This window comes from Aethalodelphis obliquidens, unplaced genomic scaffold (genome assembly GCF_003676395.1).
Source record: "Aethalodelphis obliquidens isolate GAN/ISIS:26980383/991018 unplaced genomic scaffold, ASM367639v1 scaffold107, whole genome shotgun sequence".
NCBI lineage: Eukaryota > Metazoa > Chordata > Mammalia > Artiodactyla > Delphinidae > Aethalodelphis > Aethalodelphis obliquidens.
Genome location: NW_020838051.1, coordinates 1,446,158 through 1,472,213, shown reverse-complemented (window position 1 = coordinate 1,472,213; position 26,056 = coordinate 1,446,158). Strand labels below are relative to the sequence as shown.

The 26,056-nt window shown below is 39.5% G+C and overlaps 1 protein-coding gene and 1 non-coding gene across 7 annotated transcripts in view; both read left to right on the top strand.

Annotated features, from left to right (window-relative positions):
- Window positions 1–26,056, top strand: part of POLA1 (DNA polymerase alpha 1, catalytic subunit) — a 304,165-nt gene that overhangs the window by 43,531 nt on the left and 234,578 nt on the right. For all 6 annotated transcript variants that reach the window (XM_027096726.1, XM_027096723.1, XM_027096725.1 and 3 more), the window contains 10 exons: window positions 3,017–3,078; window positions 4,540–4,629; window positions 6,557–6,673; window positions 9,950–10,125; window positions 12,418–12,547; window positions 13,039–13,158; window positions 14,657–14,756; window positions 16,355–16,479; window positions 22,737–22,886; window positions 23,300–23,422. In XM_027096726.1, the coding sequence (XP_026952527.1) occupies window positions 3,017–3,078; window positions 4,540–4,629; window positions 6,557–6,673; window positions 9,950–10,125; window positions 12,418–12,547; window positions 13,039–13,158; window positions 14,657–14,756; window positions 16,355–16,479; window positions 22,737–22,886; window positions 23,300–23,422 (1,193 nt within the window). The remainder of the gene's footprint in view (window positions 1–3,016; window positions 3,079–4,539; window positions 4,630–6,556; window positions 6,674–9,949; window positions 10,126–12,417; window positions 12,548–13,038; window positions 13,159–14,656; window positions 14,757–16,354; window positions 16,480–22,736; window positions 22,887–23,299; window positions 23,423–26,056) is intronic.
- LOC113614895 (small Cajal body-specific RNA 24) lies at window positions 15,727–15,856 on the top strand. The gene has a single exon (XR_003430755.1).

The following is a 26,056-nucleotide window of genomic DNA, read 5'->3' as shown; positions in this document are numbered from 1 at the left end:
TCTGTTCCAGTGGTTACTCTATTGTGGTAGAGTAGTTTTTTTCTTCTGGGTCAAAATTGTGCTGTAACTATTTTCTTTTCATGATGTCACCCTAAAAGCCTGTCATAGAAGCCTGGCCAAAGTTTTCTGTGTGATGAGGCAAGATGCCAAGGGATAAATAAATGTTTACCTATTTGGGCAGAGTTATGGTAATATCGTGCTGGAGTTGGAAATAGTTGAAACTATTCCACAGAATTCTGCGTGCCATGAGGCAGTCTCCACCGTGGATTATGATGTATTGCATGTTGAGAACTTGGCCAGTTAAATAGTCATTTTTTTGTAAAAAATAAAATAAGGGCACGACACTATTGATGTGTTATGCTTCCCGGGTTATTTTCCAGCCCAGAACCAGAGATTAACTGGGGCAGCATCTCCTGTCAGGTTTCTTGGATACTAGGAAAGTGGGACAAGGGAAGCAAGCAGAGAAGGGAGGGTGATGTGTTATTTTTGTGGAGTTTTACCCTTTAAGTTGGGTTGAATACACAAAGTGATGTTGAGAATAGTTTGGAAAATATGTGGAAGAGAGAGTCATGAGCTCATTTCAACATTTACCTCCTCAGAGTATGTCACTGTATGAACAGCTGTTGTGAATGACAGGGAGTCGAGAGTGTAGTGGGGGAAGCTTTGGTCATCTTTACTATCCTAGCTTTGAGAAGTTTGGACTGAGTTCCTCCATTGTATGCTGGTTGAGGTTTTGGTGGTGGTGGGCATTTCCTTTGGGAAAGACTTAAATATCTTCCATTCTGACTTAGATGGATAGCAAATGTTTCATCAAAGCAGTTTTAACAGTTGTAGGGACTTAGGGCTCTGTATTTGGGTATTCTTTTTTTTTCAGATTTAATCTTCTAAACTTTTAAAAAATTGAGGTATAATTGACATGTAACATTGTATGACTTTCAGGTATACAACATAATAATGCCATATTTGTATATGTAGCAAAATGATCACCACAATAAGTCTAGTTAACATCCATCACCATAGTTACAAACTTCTCTTTTCTTGTGACGAGAAGTTTTAAGATTTTCTCTCTTAGCAACTTTCAAATATGCAATACGGGGTTATTAACTGTAGTCACCATGCTGTACATTACATACCCAAGGCTTATTTATTTTATAACTAGAAGTTTGTACCTTTTTACCCCCTTCACCCATTTCGTGCACTGCCCCCACAATCACCATCTGATCTCTGTATCTGTGAGCTCATTTTTTTCATTTTCTTTTCTGTTTTTGTTATTCCACATGTAAGTGAGATCATACTGTATTTGTCTTTCTCTGCCTTATTTCTCTTAGCATAATGCCCTCTGGATCCATCTGTGTTATCGCAAGTGGCGAGTTACTGTTTTCATTTTCTTCAGATAAATACCCAGAAGTGGAATTGCTGGATTATATGGTTCTATTTTCAACTTTTTGAGGAAATTCCATGACTGTACCAGTTTACATTCTCACCAACTGTGCTCAAGGTTTCCCTTTTCTCTCCATCCTCTCCAACCAACACTTTTTATCTCTTCTCTTTTTGATAGTAACCATTCTAGCAGGTGTGGGTAATATCTCATTGTGGTTTTGCATTTCTCTGATGATTTGTGATGTTCAGTACCCTTTCCTGTACCTGGTGGCCTTCTGTATGTCTTTAGAAAAATGTCTATTCAGCTCCCCTGCCCATTTTTTAATCAGGTTGTTTATTTTCATTGTATGAATTTAAAAATATATATATGTTGGATATTAATGCTTTATCAGATATATGATCTACAAATATTTTCTCCCATTCAGTAGGTTGCCTTTTCATTTTGTTGATGGTTTCCTTTGCTGTGCAGAACTTTATACTTTGGTGTAGTCCCACTTATTTATTTTTGCTTTTGATGCCTTTGGTTTTGGTGTCAAATCCAAAAAGTCATTGCCACGACTGCTGTCAAGGAGCTTACTGTCTATGTCTTCTTTTAGGAGTTGTTTTTCTTTTTTGAGGGGAGCGGGGGGGCATGCCATATGGCATGCGGGATCTTAGTTCCTGACCAGGGATTGGACCTGTGCCCCCTGCATTGAGAGTATGGAGTCTTAACCACTGGACCACCAGGAAGGCCCTCTTCTAGGAGTTTTATGGTTTCTGATCTTATGTTCAGGTTTGTTTTTTTTAAATAAATTTATTTTTATTTATTTATTGTTGGCTGTGTTCGGTCTTCGTTGCTGCGTGCGGGCTTTCTCTAGTTGTGGTGAGCGGGGGCTACTCTTTGTTGCAGTGCACGGACTTCTCATTGCGGTGGCTTCTCTTGTTGCGGAGCATGGGCTCTAGGCGTGTGGGCTTCAGTAGTTGTGGCACGTTGGCTCAGTAGTTGTGGCTCATGGACTCTAGAGCACAGGCTCAGTAGTTGTGGAACATGGGCTTAGTTGCTCTGCGGCATGTGGGATCTTCCTGGACCAGGACTTGAACCCGTGTCCCCTGCATTGGCAGGCATATTCTTAACTACTGCGCCACCAGTATGTTCAAGTTTTTAATCCATTTTGAGTTACTTTTTTGTGTATGGTGTAAGATAGTGGTCCAGTTTTATTCTTTTGTGTGTGGTTGTCCAGTTTTCCCAACATCATTTTTTGGAGAGACTCTCCTTTCTCCATTGTATGTTCTTGGTTCCTTTGTCATAAATTAATCGACCATGTTATGTATGAGTTTATTTCTGGGCTCTCTGTATGTCTATTTTTATGCCAACATCATACTGTTTTGATTACTGTAGCTTTGTAATGTAGTTTGAAATCAGGGAGTATGATGCCTCCTGCTTTGTTCTTCTTTTTCAAGATTGCCCTGGCTATTCAGGGTCTTTTGTGGTTCCATATGAATTTTAGGATATGTAGTTTGTTTTGGCAACTATTTAGAGATCAAGGGGAATTTATTTATATTTAAGATGATTTCCATTCAGAAACTTGCAGTGTATGTGTACTTGAAATTGGACTAAGATGGGTGTTGGAATCTTTATTTTTTTTCCTTTTTACAGTTGTGTCTAAACCAAAGGATTGTATTTTTCCATATGATTTTAAAGAAGGCATTAAGGAAAAGGTAAAGAACTCACTGTTTATTCCTTTTAAATATGAAATATGTATTTGTTTAAAAAGAGAAAAGGAGAATGCTATGGATTAGTAGAAATACGCTATTTTATATGTTAATTTATTAGATCTATTCTTGTTAGATTGGACTATGGCATTAACCCATTAAAAATGTATTAGAAGTTTAAAACTAGAAGTGTTATTTAACAATGTTTAAATGTTTTACTTCCTGGAAATAATGGGATTTGACACTTTATTAATAGATGGGTGGTCTCAAACCCTCCTTCAGATAACTTAATTGGAAGCTTTTCCAAAATTGCATGATCACATGATTAGTGTTTTGGGAAAGTGTTGGGTAAAGCCCACCCCACCCCCACCCCGCTAACTTGAAGGAAGTCAAGAGAAGTTGAGAACGCTGTGGATGTTAAAGGTGACATATATTGGGAAGGTTGGTGTGGGCTGGCTATAATTGATCAGTGATCTCTAAACTCCCAGTATACTCCATGAAGAAGTTTTCACGAGTCCTTAATAAAAATGGGGGGGGGTAGTATAATGTGAGTTTTTCATAAAAGTAAACGTATTCAATATGAAGAATTTTATTTTTGGAGAGTATGTTTTTTATTTTATGAAATGCCTGGGTTGGTAAATGTGTAGGTTTTAAAATTTTTTTTTAAAGTCTTCACTTGCCAAAATTAAAAGTTAGCAACCTTATCAGGTTCCACTTACTTTAAATTGGTTTGAGAAGTCCAGTAGTCTGGGGGTACTATTGGATCAGGCTATTATTTGTGAAGTGCCCTGAATTAGTAAGTAAAATGACCTTGGAAAATTCCATTAGAGTCAAACTGATATTTTTTAAACCTGAGCTAGTTGTAGAAAACATAGCTATCAACTTCATTTTAAGAGTCTTAGTAAGAGTGGATCTTTTGAATATCTGATTTATATTGAGTAATCCAAGTGGAAGCCTTTTGTGTGTAGATAGGTTTTATTTAAGACACTTAATTCTTACATGTATGTTTGTTTTTAGTCTAGTTTCTTATTTATGGGTTTTTACACTACTATTTGGGATTAGTTTATACAGTCCTTGGGATCTCTTTATGTGGTAAATACATAAACAACAAAGTCTACCAGGGATTATATAGGAAAGTAAGTAATGTTTTTGATAGGTACTCTGATTCAGGTGCTATAAAATGTGTCCAGATACACAAGCGTGTCCCTATGGAGGGACGTTTCTGCACTCGATAGTGCTCAGCACTTAAAATTTTGCTTCATTCACATGTTTATTACTTGAATGAGCTCCTCAGAGATTTTGTGCAACTATTACTGTGAAATCTAGAATCAGGAATTTCATTGCTGCATTTAATTTTGAAATGGATCGTTTCTTTTAACCCTAAGAAATCTTATCCTGCTTGAACAAGGAGCCAAGGTATAGTAGTTGAGAGTAAAGATAAGTGACTGGTATGTTTTTGTCTAACAGAATGTGAAGGTTGAGGTTGCTGCAACAGAAAGAACACTGCTAGGTTTTTTCCTTGCAAAAATTCACAAAATTGATCCTGATATCATTGTGGTGAGTAGATGTTTGACCATATTGTGGGGAAGCTCTTCATTCCATAGTTCTTTTCAGTGTGACTTGATTGGTACTTTTTGAGCAGTGGAGAATCTTTTCAGAGTGAAATAACCCTGTGGACTGGTGGGAATTGCTATACTTTCTCCTAACAGAAAGGAGAAAAAACTCCAACCGACTATAAGATACTTTTTTTTCCCCTCTAATAGAAAAGCAACTCACGAATTACTGTTGAAGTTTAGGATACTCCTGTTATTTATAGTTAGAGAGCAACCCAGAAGTAAGTCAACTCATGTCAGCTGTTAATAGCTCCAAAATTTTGGCTTAGTGGCCCAGCAGTATAATGTCACAGGAGTGAATTCCCTTGGTTTGGTGCGTATCCCCAAAGTGTAAGTATTTTAATTTTATGAGCTCAGTGGATCTCTGGCATATTCCTTTGAGAGCTCGTGGCTAGGAGTCTTTTTTTCTCTTGATGACTGAGTAGCTCCTACTAAATAGTAAGAGGTAATAATTCATTGAGTTGTCTTTGCCACAGTTCCGAAGAATCCTAAAACAACATTTTGCTTTGTGTTTCCTCCAGCCTTCCTTAGTTTGTAGACTCCTATCAAGGAGTTCTTCCTTTTATCTTTTTTCTGGGTTAATGGACCAATCACATTATTTTGTGCTTTTGGGTTTTTTGGAGGGAAGTAGCATATAAATGCCTATATTTTAAGTGTAACATCAGTAATTTGGTTACATTGAAGCCTTGTGAAAAATGTTTGCCGTATATTTCTGTGTTCGTTTTTGCTCTTGGACGCCTCTCTGGAAGATGGTGTAGCCAAGTACTGAGAGCCTGTAGGTTGCTACCAGTGTCTCTGCACCCGCTTCCCTTATGGTATTTCAGGAGCCATCTTGAAAGTGCTGGGAAGATTCTGTCCACAGTGCCCTCCTGTGGTACTCTGGCTCAGCACCAGGCCCTCACCCAATCTCCACTAGTAGTCTCTCTCTTGGACCCCAAGGAGATATCCTGGAGTCTAGGGTAGCTGGCCGGCTCTAGGGTGTAAGAGCCAAGACTTTGTGAGAAATCCAAACTGAAAGAAGAGAGAATCCTGACATGGGTTTGAGTCCCTAATCCCAGGCATGATAATTTGGAAATGAGACTTCCTCATGTCCTTTGGGTCTCTTAGTTTAATAGACAAACTTGCCATAAATATATAGTGGTATATATTTTTAATTAAAATTAGTGACAAATATGTTTATTAATTTATTTTAAACTTCATCTAGTTTAACTTACTAGAATAAACATAATTCACATGATGGGAATTATCATTACAGACATGGAAAATTTGGTAATATTTTTGAGATTTTTTTACTCGGGATGGTTTTGTTTCCATGTTTTTAGCAAAGTTCTTATTTGAAGTATGGAGTGATAGTATATGTTTATTTAGTTGCACATTGATTAAGAGTCTAAATCAGTAGTGTTTGAACTCAGTTCTTTAGGAAGAAACTAGATGCACTTCCTCCGTTTTCTAGAGATGTCTATGTAAACTGTCACGCAACATAGCTGGGTTCTTGGTTTTTAAGGAAGTAAGAAGAAATTGTTTGAATACAGCTTTTACTGATCAGCTAAAAAGTATGGGACATTAAAATTTGCATGAGACTGTGAAGCATGAGTTGCAAATTAAAAGACATCATATGAACCTTGCATCAATTAGGATAAAATAAAGTTTATTCCAGCAATCTGCTTAGCAGCCTTGTTAATGTCAAGGCTAATGAATGCTGCTGATGAATAAATTCCTGAAGAAGAAAGGACCCCAATCGGAGGTAAGCTCATGAGGCCTTCAATTAGAGACCAGAAAAAGAAAGGGCAAAGAAATTCTATGCATATGAAGATAAATCCTCTAATTTGCGTTTCTTATAATGTTATTGGCTGCCTTCTTTTTCTCACTAGGGTCATAATATTTATGGGTTTGAACTGGAAGTGCTACTTCAGAGAATTAATGTGTGCAAAGTTCCTTACTGGTCCAAGATAGGTCGGCTGAAGCGATCCAACATGCCAAAGCTTGGGGTAATAATAATTTTCAAAATCTTAACTTCTCTATTTGGTTTCTTTATATGAAGTAGCTACCAGGGAGTACCCTGTGCCTCTTTGACTAGGAATCTGTTGCCTTATGATAGGACATTTTAACTTTGGCACTAAACACCTTTTCCTTTGAATTCAGCATTTTATTGGTAAAAACCACTGGTAGTTTTTTTTTTTTTTAACATCTTTATTGGAGTATAATTGCTTTACAATGGTGTGTTACTTTCTGCTTTATGACAAAGTGAATCAGTTATACATATACATATGTTCCCAAAACTCTTCCCTCTTAGGTCCCCCTCCCTCCCACCCTCCGTATCCCACCCCTCTAGGTGGTCACAAAGCACCGAGTTGATCTCCCTGTGCTATGCGGCTGCTTCCCACTAGGTGTCTATTTTACGTTTGGTAGTGTATGTATGTCTATGCCACTCTCTCACTTCGTCACAGCTTACCCTTCCCCCTCCCCATATCCTCAAGTCCATTCTCTAGTAGATCTGTGTCTTTATTCCCATCTTACCCCTAGGTTCTTCATGACCTTTTTTTTTTTCTTAAGTTCCATATATATATGTTAGCATATGGTATTTGTTTTTCTCTTTCTGAGTTACTTCATTCTGTATGACAGACTCTAGGTCCATCCACCTCACTACAAATAACTCAATTTCGTTTCTTTTTATGGCTGAGTAATATTCCATTGTATATATGTGCCAAATCTTCTTTATCCATTCATCCAATGATGGACACTTAGGTTACTTCCATGTCCTGGCTATTGTAAATAGAGCTGCAATGAACATTTTGGTACATGACTCTTTTTGAATTATGGTTTTCTCAGGGTATATGCCCAGTAGTGGGATTGCTGGGTCGTATGGTAGTTCTATTTGTAGTTTTTTAAGGAACCTGATACAAATAGATGGAGAGATATACCATGTTCTTGGATTGGAAGAATCAACATTGTGAAAATGACTCTACTACCCAAAGCAATCTACAGATTCAATACAATCCCTATCAAACTACCACTGGCATTTTTCACAGAACTAGAACAAAAAATTTCACAATTTGTATGGAAACACAAAAGACCCCGAATAGCCAAAGCAATCTTGAGAACGAAAAATGGAGCTGGAGGGGGCTTCCCTGGTGGCGCAGTGGTTGAGAGTCTGCCTGCCAATAAAGGGGACACGGGTTTGTGCCCTGGTCCGGGAAGATTCCACATGCCACAGAGCGGCTGGGCCCATGAGCCGTGGCCGCTGAGCCTGCGCGTCTGGAGCCTGTGCTCCGCAACGGGAGAGGCCACAACAGTGAGAGGCCTGCATACCGCCAAAAAAAAAAAAAAAAAAATGAGCTGGAGGAATCAGGCTCCCTGACTTCAGACTATACTACAAACCTACAGTAATCAAGTCAGTATGGTACTGGCACAAAAACAGAAATACAGATCAATGGAACACGATAGAAAGCCCAGAGATAAACCCACGCACATATGGTCACCTTATCTTTGATAAAGGAGGCAAGAATATACAGTGGAGAAAAGACAGCCTCTTCAGTAAGTGGTGGTGGGAAAACTGGACAGCTACATGTAAAAGTATGAGATTAGATCACTCTAACACCATACACAAAAATTAGCTCAAAATGGATTAAAGACCTAAATGTAAGGCCAGAAACTATCAAACTCTTAGAGGAAACATAGGCAGAACACTCTATGACATAAATCACCGCAAGATCCTTTTTGACCCACCTCCTAGAGAAATGGAAATAAAAACAAAAATAAACAAATGGGAACTAATGAAACTTCAAAGCTTTTGCACAGCAAAGGAAACCATAAACAAGACGAAAAGACAACCCTCAGAATGGGAGACAATATTCGCAAATGAAGCAACTGACAAAGGATTAATCTCCAAAATTTACATGCAGCTCAATAACAAAAACAAACAACCCAATCCAGAAATGGGCAGAAGACCTAAATAGACATTTCTCCAAAGAAGATATACAGACTGCCAACAAGCACATGAAAGAATGCTCAACATGATCAATCATTAGAGAAATGCAAATCAAAAGTACCATGAGATATCATCTCATACCAGTCAGAATGGCCATCATCAGAAAATCTAGAAACAATAAATGCTGGAGAGAGTGTGGAGAAAAGGGAACCCTCTTGCACTGCTGGTGGGAATGTGAATTGGTACAGCCACTATGGAGAACAGTATGGAGGTTCCTTAAAAATCCACTGGTAGTTTTAAAAATCAGCTCTTAGAATCTAGAGACAGCACATGTTTGTTAGCTCCACTTGGGCATCCCTGAGAGCAGAGTTGCGGGTTCTTGTTAAGGGAGGAGATTGGAAGGAGGAACGGGGGTTGGGGGAGGGGAGCAGACACTGAGTATGTGAGAAGACAACGGGCAGCATGCCTTCTGTGTTCGTTCTCTCTCACAGTAGCTCCACGTTTATTGCACATTCTCACAGGGGTGGCAGAACTTGTTCAAGATCTTAGGGCTAGTAAAGGGAAGAACTAAAATTTTGAATCCAGGCCCCGTGTGACTCTTGTAAAGCTTGTCACTTCTCATTCTACCTGCTTGCTTCACTGAAGGGAGGTTGGGTGGTTTTGGATGAAGCACCTTCATTTCCTAAACCTGACAGTGCTCAGCGCTTGAAATCTTATTTTAGTCAAAGCCTTATCAGTAGAACGGCATGCTGCCTCATCAGAGAACTTAGGACTCTACCGTTATAATGCTCTCCAGAGGATTCTGCTGCCACAGTTTGGAGTTGGGAGCCAGTGCTCTTGCTTCTTTTCCTATTCATATCTTTATGGCAGTAGAGTTGTTATAAACACTTCATCCAAACACTTCCTTTGCTAACTCCTTACCCCCTTCAGGGTTCTTTATATGGCATCGTCTCAGTGAGGTCTGCACGATCACCCTATTTAAGATGTAGTCCCCCCAAATTCCTTTTTCCCCTCACCCTGTTCTATTTTCTCTTTTCCGTGTACTTAATGACCTCCTAAAACTATATAATTTCTTTTTTTTGTTGTATATTTCAATTGAGACCAGGAATCTTTTCTATTTTGCTCACCGCTATATCCCTATATTCCAAGTGCCTGGAACAGTGTCAGATACGTAGTCAGTGTTCAAAAATGTTTGATTGATGGCTGAATGAATGCATGAATGGAACAATGAGAGTTTCATCATTGTAATTTTGGGACTAGCCTCAAAGCAAGTTAGAATGAAATGTTCTCAGTATCTGTTCTTCCATGGGATTTGCTTTTTTTCCTCCCCTTGTAGGGCAGGAGTGGATTTGGTGAAAGAAATGCTACCTGTGGCCGAATGATCTGTGATGTGGAAATTTCAGCAAAGGAATTGATTCGTTGTAAAAGCTACCATTTGTCTGAACTTGTTCAACAGATTCTGAAAACTGAAAGGGTTGTAATCCCAATGGAAAATGTACGAAATATGTACAGGTATGATCATGGATGCTTCAGAATTTGTCTGTCTTGAAATTAACAACAGCAAGACACCAGAATCATCCTTAGGCTGGAGAGACAGGAGCCTGTGGTGTTATGAAGGGGGAGATTGTCTGTCTTCATGTCAGACTCACCATCTCCATTACTTGAGTAATTTGAATTATTTTGCTTTTTGAATTATTCTAATTTTATCATAATATCTCCCTCATTTAACACCATCTTGATGCTTCCTGAGAGCAGTTTGGAAGTTGATGTGATATTTAGGTTTCTGCCCTTAATTCATTAATTCAGAAATTGATGGAAATATTTTAGAAATATAAAATCTGAGAAGTCATTCAAATATTTGGAGATATTGCTGATTATTTCTTTTTTCCAGCCTTGTTGAGGTCAAATTGACAAATAAAAAGTGTATTTTATTTAAGGTACAACTTGATGTTTGATATACATTGTGAAATAATCCTCACAGTCAAGCTAATTAACCTATTCATCACCTCACACGATCACTATTTTTTTCTTTTCTTTTCTTTTTTTTTTTTTGTGGTGAGGACACTTTAGATTTACCCCTCTTAGGAGATTTCAAGTATATGATACATTATTGTTAACTGTAGCCACGTTGCTGTACATTAGATTTCCAGAACGTACTCATTTTGCGTAACAAACTTTGTGCTTGATGATCTCTTAAAATTTCTCCTACCCCTCTGGCCACTCCTCGTTCTTTTCTGCCTGTTCCTCCCAAGTCCTCAGACTGCTTCTCTTTCTGACTGCACTCCCTCCCTGGTTGATCTCGTTGAGTCGCAGGAATTTCAATACCACATGGGTGCTGATGCCTCCCGCCCGCATATCTTCAGTTTAGACCTCTCTTCCCTGAATTCCAGACTCATATCTCCACCTGCCTGTTCTACTTAATGTCTGACATTAACCTCCAACTCAGCTTGTTCCAAAACTGAGCTCCTGACCTCCTCTAGGTTTCTCTTATTTTTCCAGTATCGCTGGAAACCTCCAAAGTCATCCTCAGCCCAGAACCTCTGAGGCATCTTTGATTCCTCTCTCTGACATCTTATGTTCCATGCATCAGGAAATCCTGTCAGCTCCATCTTCAAAATATGTCTTTATCTGACCACTTCTTTTCCCCTCCGTTGGACCCACCCTGGTCTAAGCCACCAAACTCTTTCTCTTGGGTCACTGGGTCTTTCTTTTTTTTTTCTTTTTTGTGGTATGCGGGCCTCTCACTGTGGTGGACTCTCCCGTTGCGGAGCACAGGCTCCGGACGCGCAGGCTCAGCGGCCATGGGTCACGGGCCCAGCCGCTCCGCGGCATGTGGGATCCTCCCGGACCGGGGCACAAACCCGTGTCCCCTGCGCCACCAGGGAAGCCCTGGGTCTTTCTTATATTAGCCTCCTCACTGGTCTCCTTGCTTTTGCCCTTGACTCCTTGCTGTCTGTTCTCAACCCAGGAACCAGAGTCACCGTGCTAAAGTTAGATATGGCACTCTGCTTACAGTCTCCTAGTGACTTTCTGTTTCGTGCAGAGTAGAAACCAAAGTACTTATTTCGATTTACAAGGTCCTATACAATGGGTCTCTCTGCCGTTAGCTCTGTCCTTCTACTCTTCTCCATCATTCTCTCTGTTGCAGCCATTGGCCTCCTTCTTGGTACTAGAACTGCCAGATTTATGCTCAGCTCAGGGCCTTTGAATGTGCTGTTCTGTCTGCCTGGAATGTTCTCTCAGAGATAACCCATCCACAAGGATTGCTCTCCCACCTCCTGCAAGTTTTTGTTCTCAGTGAACTCTTTCTCAGTTCCCTAATTAAAATTTGTCTCTGCTCCTGACACTTAATATTCCCTTTGCTTCTTAGTTTTTCTTCTTAATGCTTAGTGTTATATAACATATCACATATTAAATTTTTAATTTACATTCTGTCTCCCCCATGAGGACGGGAATTTTTGTCTGTTTTGGTCACAGCCAGCATCTAGAACAATGCCTGGCATGGAGTGGGTATGTAATACGTATTTAATGGATGGATGAATGAAAAAATTTAGGGAGTTTTCAGGTTGTATCTTTGTGGGATTTTTTTGTGTATTTTAGAGAAGGGCATTGATTGGGACCAATGGTATGAATGAATTCCTAATTTCATACTGACCTTATTTTAAATTGTTTCCAAAGCTGCGGTGCCGTTGCTCTGAAGTTAACTTATACCAAAAATTTTTTGTGATAGTTTATGAAGTTTTGATTATAATCATTGTTTCTTTTAATTACTTGATTCTGTTTCATTCTTTCTTTTCTGTACAGTGACTCTTCTCGTCTGTTGTACCTGTTGGAACACACCTGGAAAGATGCCAGGTTCATTTTGCAGATCATGTGTGAGCTAAATGTTCTTCCATTAGCATTGCAGATCACTAACATCGCTGGGAACATTATGGTAAATGTAGCATAGAAAGGGGGAAAAAGCATTTCCTGTTGGATCCAGTGTTTTCTGGGGGTAGTTGTTATATGATAATGAGTCTAAATGCATGCTTATAAAATAAGTAACCTGTATTCTGAAAGCTGGGCTTCTTTTGTAAAATGAAGAACTGCTTGGGAGAAGGGGAGGAAAGCCAGGTGCAGTATGTTGAAATTTGGACGAACATAAGGACCATCTCTGACATCTGGATGTGTCTGATTTGTGGAATGGTCCATTTGGAAGTAAAGAAATAGCGCAAGTTGTCAGTATTTTAAGCTCTTTGTCTCATTTTAACCATAGTGCTTAAAGAAACTGCTAGAAATAATTTAGCACCTTTTTTTTTTAAAGCAGCCCTTGTTATGATGAGTGATTTTTGAAGGAGGTGCTATGATTAAATCTGCCAACTGGAAGTTGCTTTTGTTTATTCTGGTTTTGAGCTCAAGTTTTTTAAAAATACTTCTATTTAATAGTCTAGGACGCTGATGGGTGGACGATCCGAGCGTAATGAGTTCTTGTTGCTTCATGCATTTTATGAAAACAACTATATTGTGCCTGACAAGCAGATTTTCAGAAAGCCTCAGCAAAAACCGGTGGGTCCAAAATTGTATAGTGTTTTGCTTTTTCTTATCCCCCCCTTTTATTATCTAGATAGCTGTTTTTTGGGGTTTTTTTGCTGTGATAGTATCTGCTCCCCAAATAATTAATTCCCTGTATACTCTAGACTCTGTGTCACATTTGTTTTGTTGTTTTGTGTGGTCATTTCCTTCTTTACATTTCTCTATACAGATAAAAATTATTTGTGAAATACGAAATTCTTTGAGGGAGGCATTAGGCCTCTCTGATAGGTGGCCATACCTGGAAAGCGTTTTGCCTCGTTAGCCCTACCCAAACTTAGATGCAAGTTGAACCATTTATTTCCTTGAACCCATAAGCCTTTATTTTTGTGTTGCGTTGTTTCATTTTTATATTCTAGTAGGATTAAGGTCACTACAATCAGGTTTCTGAAGTGGCCTCCATCGCATTGGAAGTAAAACTTAGCTACTGTTTTATCAGCACTGATAGTAATTGATTCAGAATGGGAGTCTAATGTTAAAATGACCCAGGTTCTTATATTTGCTTGTTTTATGCACATTATCAAAATTAGTAAAGGAAGTATTAACTTATAGGAGTTTGACATCTGCTGAGGTATTGAATGCTGGCTATTAGTAAACTACTTGGGAAAGAATTTTCACTATATGGATGTACTTATTTTAAGGTGTCCATATTAATAATGAGAATAATGATAATATCTATATAAAATATTTTGTGTTTTTACATCATGAATGTTAGAGTAATGAATTTAAGAGGACTCTTAGAATCTCAAATTTTACATAATATGAATAGTTGAATTTTTAGTGTCCATTGATTTTATTTTATTTATTTATCTTTTTAAATTAATTTATGTGTTTATTATTGGCTGCGTTGGGTCTTTGTTGCTGCACGCGGGCTTTCTCTAGTTGCGGTGAGCAGGAGCTACTCTTCATTGTGGTGCACGGGCTTCTCATTGCGGTGGCTTATACTATTGCAGAGCACGGGCTCTAGATGTGCAAGCTTCAGTAGTTGTGGTGCGTGGGCTTCTGTACTTGTGGCTCACGGGCTCTAGAGCGCAGGCCTGGAAGTTGTGGTGCACAGGCTTAGTTGCTCCATGGCATGTGGGATCTTCCTGGACCACGGCTCGAGCCCGTGTCCCCTGCATTGGCAGGCGGATCTATTCTTAACCACTGCACCACCAGGGAAGCCCTGTCCATTGATTTTAAAATGTGAAGTTGTGTGAATTCAGAAATATTTTAAAGTAGAATTTGCATACTTATCAACTCAGATATAGTGTTTGTTTCGGTAACTACCATGCTTGGCATTCATTAGGATTTATGAAAATATTACAATAACTGTCTTTCCTCAGAGGTAGGACCACTAACTAAAAGTAATGTTAGATAGAATGTTAAATAGAACTGTGTACTGCAGTTGGAAAGGTGGGGGGGGGAATCATAAACCTTCTAAATTGGTCCATTAGTTGCTGGCTGGTGAAGTTATCTTTCCATTTGATATTAGGGAGATGAAGATGAAGACATTGATGGAGATACCAATAAATACAAAAAAGGACGTAAGAAGGCAGCTTATTCTGGAGGCTTGGTATTGGACCCCAAAGTTGGTAAGGCAACGCAGTGGCTCGGTTTGCCCCTGATGCTAAGGAACTTAATGCAGAGCCAGGCTTGAGAAACGAGAAGGCCTGAGTTATGTTTTGTAGGTTAGCGAATAGGTTTCATAATGACCTTATTTTCTCATGTTCATGCGAAAATCTTGTTTGCCAGTCTAACATCGAATTAATGTGAATCTTTTGTGGGTTTTTTTTTGCTGTATTCCAAGAAAGCTTTATGGACATAGAAATTTTAATTTTGTATAATTTTCACATATCATTGAAATAGTCTTTTAAAATTTTTTTCGACCATTTAAAGATATAAACACTGTTCTTAGCTCATGAGTGGTACAAAAAGGGGGTAGGTTGGAGGATTTGCTCTGTGCAGTTTGCCAACCTATTTGTCCTGTGGTAGGAGCGCCTCTGTCTCCTCCCATCTACTCTTGGGCTCCGCCTCTGCCCAGCGTGCGAGGGCCAGTGCAGTTGGACAGCAAAGTTAAAGTACAGGCAGTAACTACCAAATTGAACTTTAAGAAGAGAATAATTGTTTCCTGTAATCATGAATGGCAAATAAGATGTTTTGTGGTAAACAGAGCTAGAAAAGGTTAAAAAAATTTTTTTAAATCATCTTAACCATTTTTAAGTGTAGTTGAGTAGTGTTGTTAACTGTATTCACATTGTTGTGCAGGAATGAATGTCAATTTTATCAAGTAACTTGAACTCTTGAGTAGGAGACATTTTTGACAAAAGTAATTTTATTGTGAGTTGTAATGAGACAGATCACTCATCCTTTGGTGTTAGATAGATCTGGCCTTGAATTCTGGCTATGTGCTTGGGCTGCCTGTTTTAGCCTGCGTATGCCTCAGTTTCCTCTTCTTTAAAATGATGGCAAGAAAAATACCACACAGAGATTTAAGGAATAATAGTACCAGACACAGAGTAAGCTATCAATATATGCTTGCTGTTGTTATTATTGTCTTAATTGTGGACATTTATTTTTATTCAGTTTCTTCTCAAGGTGAAGATAACTCTTTGTAAATGTCCTAGAGAAATATAGTAGCTTTCTGTTCACCCTTTGCAAGTGAAAAGGGTGGATCGTTCCACTGCTGACATTTATGTGTACATCTCTTGTCTCATCTTAGCAGTTTGTGTACAGGTAAATGGGCTGCCTGTTTTTATTCCCTGCAGGTGTGATTGTAAAAAAATGTATAACCACTCACTGGTATAGCCCATGAAACATTTGGGGAGTGGGGGTGTGGAGGGTAGGTGGGAAGGAATGCTTTCTTGAAGGAGAATTTAACAGCATATTTTGGAAATGGACAAGGTACTTGTCTAAAGTAATTGATATGGGAAGCTGTTTGCCTATAATAATGGCGTACTTTGGCGACTGCTGGGATTTCAAGGCGAGACAGTGTCTCTTCTTTCCTTTTGTGACCTGACTCTTCACTCTAATCCAAGTCATTTTTACAGAGTGGTAGTTGACTCCTTTTTTCCTTTTGTGTACCTCACAGCTCTGGATAGTATATCGTTTCATAATATGTTACTTCTAATATGGCGTTTTGCCAAATCTACTTTTTTAAAAGACTTTTTGTAACGGGGCTTTTTTCTTGCAGGTTTTTATGATAAGTTCATTTTGCTTCTGGACTTCAACAGTTTGTATCCTTCCATCATTCAGGAATTCAACATTTGTTTTACAACGGTGCAAAGAGTTGCTTCAGAGGCACAGAAAGTTACAGAGGTTTGTATTCAACTGGGAACTCTGGATATAGAGATTAAAAGTAGTGCTTATAGAAGGAAGATAACCAAAGGGCTCAGTGTTCTAGTTTTTCCTCATAAAAGATAACACTATATCCTTTTTTAGTGGTCAAAAAAGGGGGGAGGGTTGGGTAGAAGGAGACTCAGACTGGTTCTGTGTCTTTTATCTAACAGCTTTATTGAGATGTAACTCATGTACTCTGCAATTCACCCATCTAAAGTGTGCAATTTAATGGCTGGTAGTTTATTTGCAGAGTTTGCAAACCTCACTACAATCAATTTTAGGACATTTTCATTATTCCCCAAAGATACCCTATCCCTTTTAGCTGTAACCTCCCGCAATCCCTTCATCCCTTCCAGATCTAGGCAACCACTAATCCTTCTGCCTCTAGATTTGTATATTTTTGTACATTTCATATAAATGGAGTCATATGTGACCTTTTGTGTCTGGCTTATTTCATTTAGCATGTTGTTTTCAAGATTCATTCGTGTTGTAGTATGTATTAGTACTTCATTCCTTTTTATTGCTGAATATTCCATTGTAGGGATATATCTCACATTTTGTTTATTTTAAAATCAGATTGTCAATTTATGCAAAAATGCCTGCTGGGATTTTGATGGGATTGTATCAGATCTGTGGATCAGTTTGGGGAATATTGCCATCTTAACATTGTTAAGTCTTCCAGTCCATGAAAATCGAGTCTTTCCATTTATTTAGGTCTTTAATGTGTTTCAAATATGTTTTCTAGTTTTCAATGTACAAGTCTTGCATTTCTTTTATTAAATTAATTCCTAAATATTTCATTATTTTGGGTGCTATTGCAAATGGAATTGTTTTCTTAATTTCATTTTTGGATTGTTCATTGCAAGTGTATAGAAATATGACTGATTTTTTGTATATTGATCTTGTATCCTGCAACTTTGCTGAACTCATTTACTAGTTGTAATAGTTTGTGATTTCTTAGGATTTTCTATATACAGGATCATGTTGTCTGTGAACAGAGATAGTTTTATTTCTTTCTTTTCAATCTGGATGCCTTATATTTCTTTTTCTTGCTTAACTGCCCTGGCTAGAACCTCCAGTACAGTTGAATAGAAGTGGCAAGAGTAGACACCCTTGTCTTGTTCCTGACATTAGGGGAAAGCATCTAGTCTTTCACCAGTAAATATGATGTGAACTGTGGGTTTTCCATAGCTGGCCTTTATCAGTATGAGGCCATATCAGTATGAGTATTTTGTTGAGTGTTTTTTTTTATCATGAAAGAGTTTTGGATTCCGTCAGCTACTGTTTCTGCGTCTATTGACTGTACGGTTTTTGTTCTTTATTCTTTTAATAGGATGTGTTATATTGATTGTAGAGCCATCCTGTGTCCCTGACATAAATCCCACTTGGCTTTGGTAGATAATGCTTTTTATATATCACTGGATTTGATGCGGTAGTATTTTGTTGAAGAGTTTCTTTCTGTATTCATAAGAGCTATTGGTGTGTAAGCTGTCTTTTCTTTCTCTTAAATTAATTTATTTTTAATTTTGGCTGCATTGGGTCTTCATTGCTGTGTGTGGGCTTTCTCTAGTTGCAGCGAGCAGGGGCTACTCTTTGTTGTGGTGCACGGGCTTCTCATTGCAGTGGCTTCTCTTGTGGCAGAGCGTGGGCTATAGACACGTGAGCTTCAGTAGTTGTGGCTTGCAGGCTCTAGAGCGGGGAGGCTCAGTAGTTGTGGCACACGGGCTTAGTTGCTCTGCGGCATGTGGGATGTTCCCGGACCAGGGCTCCAACCAGTGTCTCCTGCATTGGCAGGCGGATTCTTAACCACTGCGCCACCAGGGAAGTCCTGTAGTTGTCTTTTCTTGTTATGTTTTTGTCTGGTTTTGGTCTTAGGATAATACTGGCCTCATAGAATGAGTTGGGAAGTATTCCCTCCTTTTCTGTTTCTTTGGGAGAGTTCGTGAGGGATTCACTTTAATTCTTCTTTAACTTTTGCTGGTGAAATTATCTGGTCTTAGACTTTACTTTTTTTGATTGCTAATTCAGTCTCTTGTTACAGGTTTATTCAGATTTTCTATTTCTCCTTTGGTCACTTTTGGTAGAGTCTATATCTTTCTAGGAATTTGTCCATTTTGTGTAGGTTATCTAATTTGTTGGCATAAAATTGTAAATAGTATTCCTTTTTAGTCACTGTTATTTCTTTAAGGTCAGTAGTGATGGTCCCCCCTTTTATTCCTGATTTTAGTAATTTGAGTCACCTTTTTTCTTTGGCAGAATAGCTAAAAGTTTATCAATTTTGTTGATTTTTTTTTTTTGGCTGCGCCAGCATGTGGGATCTTAGTTCCCTGACCAGGGATCAAACCTGCGTCCCCTGCAGTGGAAGCGTGGGGTCTTAACCACTGGACCGCCAGGGAATTCCCATAAATTGTGTGGTTTTGTTTTTTTAAAGGTCAATTCCCTGGGTTCTAACCAAATTTTATTGTTCTTATTTGTCACGGCATGTGGAATCTTAGTTTCCTGACCAGGAATCGAACCCACGCCCCCGCACTGGAAGCGTGGATTCTTAACACCTGGATTGCCAGAGAAGTCCACTGTTGATCTTTTCAAAGAAGCAACTTTGGTTTCCTTGGTTTTTCTCTATTGCTTTTCTGTTCTCTATTTCATTTATTTCTGTGCTAATTTTTATTACTTCCTTTTGGTTTCTTTGGTTTGGTTTGCCCTTCTTTTTCTAGTTTCTTATGGTGGAAGGTTAGGTTATTGATTTGAGGTCTTCTCTTTTAATTTAGATATTTACAACTGTAAATTTCCCTTATAAGCAGTGCTTTAGCTTCATCCTGTAAGTTGTGATATGTCACACTTGGCCTTTTTATAGTCAATCCCCTCTTCCATCAGTCAGTCATTGATCTGACTTCTATTACCATAGCTTAATTTTGCCTGTTTGAGAACTCATATTAATGGAATAATACAGTATGTACTCTTTTTAATTAATTTATTTTATTTTATTTATTTTTTACTGCGTTGGGTCTTTGTTGCTGCGAGCGAGTTTTTCTCTAGTTGTGGAAAGCTACTCTTCGTTGTGGTGCGTGGGCTTCTCATTGCGGTGGCTTCTCTTGTTGCGGAGCATGGGCTCTAGGCGCACAGGCTTCAGTAGTTGTGGCTCGTGGGCTCTAGAGCACAGGCTCAGTAGTTGTGGCACACGGGCTTAGTTGCTCCGCGGCATGTGGGATCTTCCCCAGCCAGGGCTCGAACCCATGTCGCCTGCATTGGCAGGTGGATTCTTAACCACTGCGCCACCAGGGAAGCCCTGTACTGTTTTGTATCTGGCTTTTTTTGTTCAATGTAATGTTTTTGAGATTAATCCATGTTATTGCAGTATTAGTAGTTCTTTCATTTTTACTGTTAAGAAGTATTTCACCCTTACCTGTTCCCCTGAGATGAGCATATGGATTGTTTTCAGTTTGGGGCTGTTATTAATAAAACTGCTGTGAACATTCTTGTACAGATCTTTTTGTGGATGTGTGCTTTCATTTTGGGGGGGGGTAAATACCTAGGGAGGGAATTTGCTGGGTTGCATGGGCAGTATATGTTTAACTTGATAAGAAACTGTCAAATTGTTTTCCTAAGTGGTTATACCGTTTTGCACTCTTACCAGCCATGTATGTGAATTGTTCCCCTTCTACTCCAAACACTTGCTATTTTCAGGCTTTTAAATTTTGGCTATGAAAGCATTTCTTAATGATTCTACTCATTAAACATCCTCTTCAAAAGGATCTTTTTGAATTATCTCACATGGATTTTAACTAGTGATCATTCAGTCAACAGTTTTATGTAGGGCTTAATAACTTAATGTGTGGTTCTTCGTATATAAAGCTTATACAATTGATTGTCAGTAGGGAATTTGATTAGATTTGGTTCTCCAGCAGTAAAAGATGTAAATTAACCTATTATCTCTGTATGTTTTTCTCTGCTTCTTTGTACATGGGGCAGAAGACGTCTGTTTGCCCTCTAGCTCCTGAATTTACATGTCTTTTGGTTCCAGCCACATGCTTGGGGGCTGTTTTTCAGTCCCAATTCCATATTCCCAGAAGAGAGAATCTTAGAGGCTTGCCTAAGTTGTTGAACACACTCATCTATCAGCCATGACCACAGGAGTGTGTTCACCCGGTACAAATACGTCTGCTGAGGATGGGCCCTTCTGTGGGACTAGAGGATAATTTTACAGAGTAGGTATTGAGTAGACATCCCCACAAGGTAGTGAATACATTCGGTTAATAATATTCTTTGGACTTTGTCCTGCTGCTGTGTCAGTATTAGGATGATTATCATTATCCAGCGCCAACCCCCCCCCACCAACCCTGCCCCCCGCCACCAGTTTGTTTATTTGAGCTTTCCAGTTTGGATTTTGGATATGAAAACATTTCAGAGTTGGAAGGGACCTTAGAGGTCATCTAAAAAATACTATACATGTAGCAGTTTATGGGTTCCATATCATTTTCCTGTGCAGTGCCTCAAGTCTTGAGAACAGCTAGTGCTGGTGGAGCCAGGCCTGGACTGTAAATTTCCTGACTCCAGATCCTTTCCGTTTACTTTTTATTGCACCTCCATAGTTGCTGTAAATAAATTGGAATGTGTACCAAGATCTCTTTAATAGGTTTGCTGTCATCATCTGCTCTATTGGAAAACAATAATAGTCCCTGTTACTATTGTGAGATTGTTCATTTGAAGTTATTGATCTTTATAAAATCAGACACTTTGTAAAGACTGGGTTATCAAATGGCATTGACTTGACATACTTTAAGCCAAGAGGTTTATTTTTAATTTTGAACCTTTGAAAGGGCAAATGTGCCTGGCTTTTCTTGGCAGCCTGTTAATAGAATTAATGGAGCCTTGAGAAAAATGGTCTAATGCTTTCCCTGCATTTTCCTGCTGTAAATTTTAATATAAGAAGACTGCTGGTTGCTTTCTTAAAATGTTGCTGTTTTACTGATTGCAAAAAATTTGTAGACAAAAGGTACTACATAAATACTAAGAAATATACATGTATTAATTTTTAGAAATGTCGTGGCCTATTAAAATATGGGCTCCAAATTCCTAAAAGAAACCTGCTGATTTAGGATTTATTTTTATTTTATTTTTTTTAAATACTCTGACTTCACTCATCAATTACATTTTTTTTAATTAATTAATTTATTTATTTTTGGCTGTGTTGGGTCTTTGTTTCTGTGCGAGGGCTTTCTCTAGTTGCGGCAAGTGGGGGCCACTATTCATCGCAGTGCGCCGGCCTCTCACTATCGCGGCCTCTTGTTGCGGAGCACAGGCTCCAGACGCGCAGTCTCAGCAGTTGTGGCTCACGGGCCCAGCCGCTTCGCGGCATGTGGGATCCTCCCAGACCAGGGCACGAACCCGTGTCCCCTGCATTGGCAGGCAGACTCCCAACCACTGCGCCACCAGGGAGGCCCCTAGTATTTATATTTTTATCTTTCAGTCTAAAACATTTACAATAATTGCTATGATTCCCCATAGTTTAAAAAAATTTTATAGCATTTTGTTTGCTAGTACACAGGACTTAACAGTAGTTTAGCTGCTTTTTTATCTTTTTTTAAATTTTAGAGATCTCTCTTAGTGTTTTTATTTATTTATTCATAAATTTATTTATTTTATTTTTGGCTGCGTTGGGGCTTCGTTGCTGCGCACGGGCTTTTCTCTGGTTGCAGCAAGTGGGGGCTTCTCTTGTTGTGGAACACAGGCTCTAGGCACGCAGGCTTCAATAGTTGTGGCGCACGGGCTTAGTTGCTTTGCCCGTGCACATGTGGGATCTTCCCGGACCAGGGCTCGAACCCGTGTCCCCTGCATTGGCAGGTGGATTCTTAATCACTGTGCCACCAGGGAAGCCCAGTGTTTTTATTTTAAGAACAATTTCCCCAAACATATTGCTCCCCAATCTTGTTGAAGGGAGGAAAGGAGCATGTGTAAAAATTCATCTCTTTAAATGATACCTACATTTGTCAATAACTAGACGGGGGAGGTACTGGGAATGATGGGCTGAGAGAATTGGAGGAGAAGAGGGCAATGTTGAGTTGTTCTGCAGCCCTCTCAGCTTTTTCTTCTACCACCCACACTTTGTTGACCTTTACTTAGACAAGAAAGTAGCTTTTCAAGATGTGATCACGGGGTCAGCTCCCACAGTGTATGATTTTGGGAATTCATTTCATGAAATTTTGATTTGTCTGAAATTTTCATCGTGTGTTCATCAGGATGGAGAACAAGAACAGATCCCTGAGCTGCCAGATCCAAGCCTGGAAATGGGCATTTTGCCCAGAGAGATCCGGAAACTGGTAGAGCGGAGAAGACAAGTCAAACAGCTAATGAAACAGCAAGATTTAAATCCAGACCTTGTTCTTCAGGTATCTCTTTCCACTCAGCAACCTCTGAGGGACAGTCTCACCTTTGAAAATTTGATTATCTAGGAGTGATTTAAACTTGATGCTGTGGGCAAATGCATGTGCTTATTTTAAGTTGGTGGGTAGGAAACCATTCAAAAACACTGTATGCCTCAAAATACAAGGCACGTCCATCTGCAGAACTGTATCTGAGCAACATCCTTCTGACTTCTGGGAACTTTGGAGTGTGTGTTTACTTGATTCTAGGAGGTCAGGGAATCATGGATCTGGGAGGATGGGTTGATTATGTTAAGAGTTCTTTTTTCCAGGGTTATTGCGGGTTTCCTCTTCTTTTTGGCGAGCTAGAAAGCATCTAATGTAATGCTGAAGCACCTACAAATACTTTTGTTTGTCTTTTGTCCTTATGTGGCCTGCAGTATGATATTCGACAGAAGGCTTTGAAGCTCACGGCAAACAGTATGTATGGCTGCCTGGGATTTTCCTACAGCAGATTTTATGCCAAACCACTGGCTGCTTTGGTGACATACAAAGGAAGGGAGGTAAATGGCGTAACCATCCCATATCTAAAAATGAGAGTATTGTAAACTAAACATGTTATGGGGTAGGAGAGCCAAAAAGTTTATTGCCTAGTTATACAGCTTCAAGTATCCCTTTCTTAGGACAAATTTGAGACAGATATGCTTTTTAAGTAAGGATTCATTCATTCGTACATTTTGTGTGCGTGTGTGTATTTATTTATTGAGCATCCGCTGTGTGCCATGGATTATTCTAGGTACTGCGGATAGAGTGTTGAGCAAGACGTAAAAAGTCCCTGCATCGTGAGGCTCACATTCTGCCTAGGGCAGGGGGTGTAGAGGGGCTTGGGGTGGGGAGAGCGTCATTCGGGAAAACAGAGTCTAAATAAGTGAATAAACAAATACAAAACATAAGAGAATATGATAGAAGTAATGCTGTGCAGATAAGTAAACAGGGTGGAGGGCTAAACAATGTTAAGATGGCTGGCTAGTTTAGCTTGGTCAGGGAAGGCTTCTTTAGGAGCTAACATGAATGAGAACTAAGCGACATAAGGGAGCTAGTTTTTTTTTTTGCAGATATATTAGGTTGGAGTGTGAGGGAAAAGAAGAAATCAAGGAGGATGCCTCCATTTTTGTCTTCTAGCTGGTTAGCTAGTAGAACCATTTATTAAGAAGGAGAAATCTGAGGGAGAAACATTAAGTTTTATCTTGGATGTGTTACCTTTGAGGCTTGTAATAGATCTGTAGGCATGTTAAGTAGGCAGCTGGATGTATCAGTTCAAGTCCTCAGTGTCAGGAATATATCGGGACTGGAGTTATAGATTGAGGGTAATTGGTTTTAGAAACATGGGCCAGATACCAAACAGATTTGAGGTACTGTCCCTTTGTAAACACTAAAAGCTTCATTTGCTTTAGCACCACGTGCATGGCTTTTCCTTAGTTTGTAAAAGAACAGTTATGTTAAACATTGTATTCCATTTAACTCCAGTAAAATACTGATTTCTGTCCGTGGATTTAAGACTACTCGGTCTTACGGAGGTAGTGGTTATGGGCAGAACGCTCATGCTGGGAGCGTGGACTCAGAGTACTCTTAGAGTAGAGTTCGGCACACTACAGCCCATGGGCCCAATCCAGCCCGCCACCTATTTTTATAAGTAAACTTTTATTGGCACACAGTCATACTTATTCGTTGAAGTATCATCTATAGCTGCTTTTGCAAGTACAGCGGCAAAGTTGAGTAGTCAAGGTGGAGACTTGCATGACCTGCAAAGCCTAAAATATTTACTATCTGGCCCTTTTCAGAAAAAAAAAAAAATGCTAACCCCTGCTTAGAGTCTAGATCAGGACTGTCTAATAGCACTCTGAGGTGATGAAAACGTTCTCCATCTGCAACACCCAGTGCAATAGCCGCAAGCCCCAAGTGGCTAGTGAGCACCTGATAGCTGGCTGACGAAGTGGATTTTGAGTTTTATTTAATGATAATTAAAATAAATTTAACCTCACATACCCACATGTGGCTAGTGGCTGCTGTATTGGACAGTGCAGATCTAGCTGGCATGAAACGAACAGGATATTGAGAGGTGCTCTTCTGTTGGGAGCCCGCTTTCACTCCGCTGAGGGCACAGTGAGGAAGGACACTTGTATTGGACACCAGCATTATGCGAGAAGCTTTCAGATGCATTATTTCCTTAAGACCCCATAAGAATCAATCGATAGAGGCAAGAGTGTTCCAATTTTGCAGATGACGAAGCTAATAAACTGGAAGAGGTGAAGTGTAACAAGTGACTTTTTTGGATGGGAATCCAGCTCTTCCTGACTGTAAGGCTTTTGCTACATGGGGGTTGTCTGCTCCATCTCAGGATGGCTCTCCTGTTGCTTTATATTCTGCCTCTTATTCCTAGAAGAACGTTTTTTTTGATACTCATCTCAAGACATAGGCCTTTTTTTTTTTTTTTTTTTTTTTGCAGTACGCGTGCCCCTCACCGCTGTGACCTCTCCTGTCGCGGAGCACAGGCTCCGGACGCGCAGGCCCAGCGGCCATGGCCCACGGGTCCAGCCGCTCCGCGGCACGTGGGATCCTCCCGGACTGGGGCACGAACCTGCATCGCCTGCATCGGCAGGTGGACCCCCAACCACTGCGCCACCAGGGAAGCCCGACATAGGCCTTTTTTACTTGAGAAGATACAGGTGTTTTAGGGGCTCATTGAAGTGAGGAAAGGATGTTTTCAGTTTCTTTGGCCAAGTTTACTTTAAAATTATTTAAATTTTATTTCTCTGTATGTATCCAGTGGCTTCTGATAGAATACCATCTTACTTTTGTATTAGGAAGTGCACTCACTATGCCCCAACTGGGTGATAATACATGGGTTGACTATTGAGATTGGATCAAGATTACTCTTAAGTTTCTCATGAGAGGCAGTAGTTGACAATTTACTCCCTTGGAGAGTGCCTCTTGCTGTTGGGAAATCCCTGTTGTTACATTTTCTGCATTGGCTCAGAAATCCACAAGCTTAAAAGGGCACTGTTGATAATGATAAGCCCCAAATTTGTCCAATAATCTCCCCCAACTCCCCTAATCCATTGTACTTTAATGGCAATATTTTTGGTTAGCTCGATTTTTAATGGGGAATTTAAACTCAATTTTTATTTTTCTCTTAT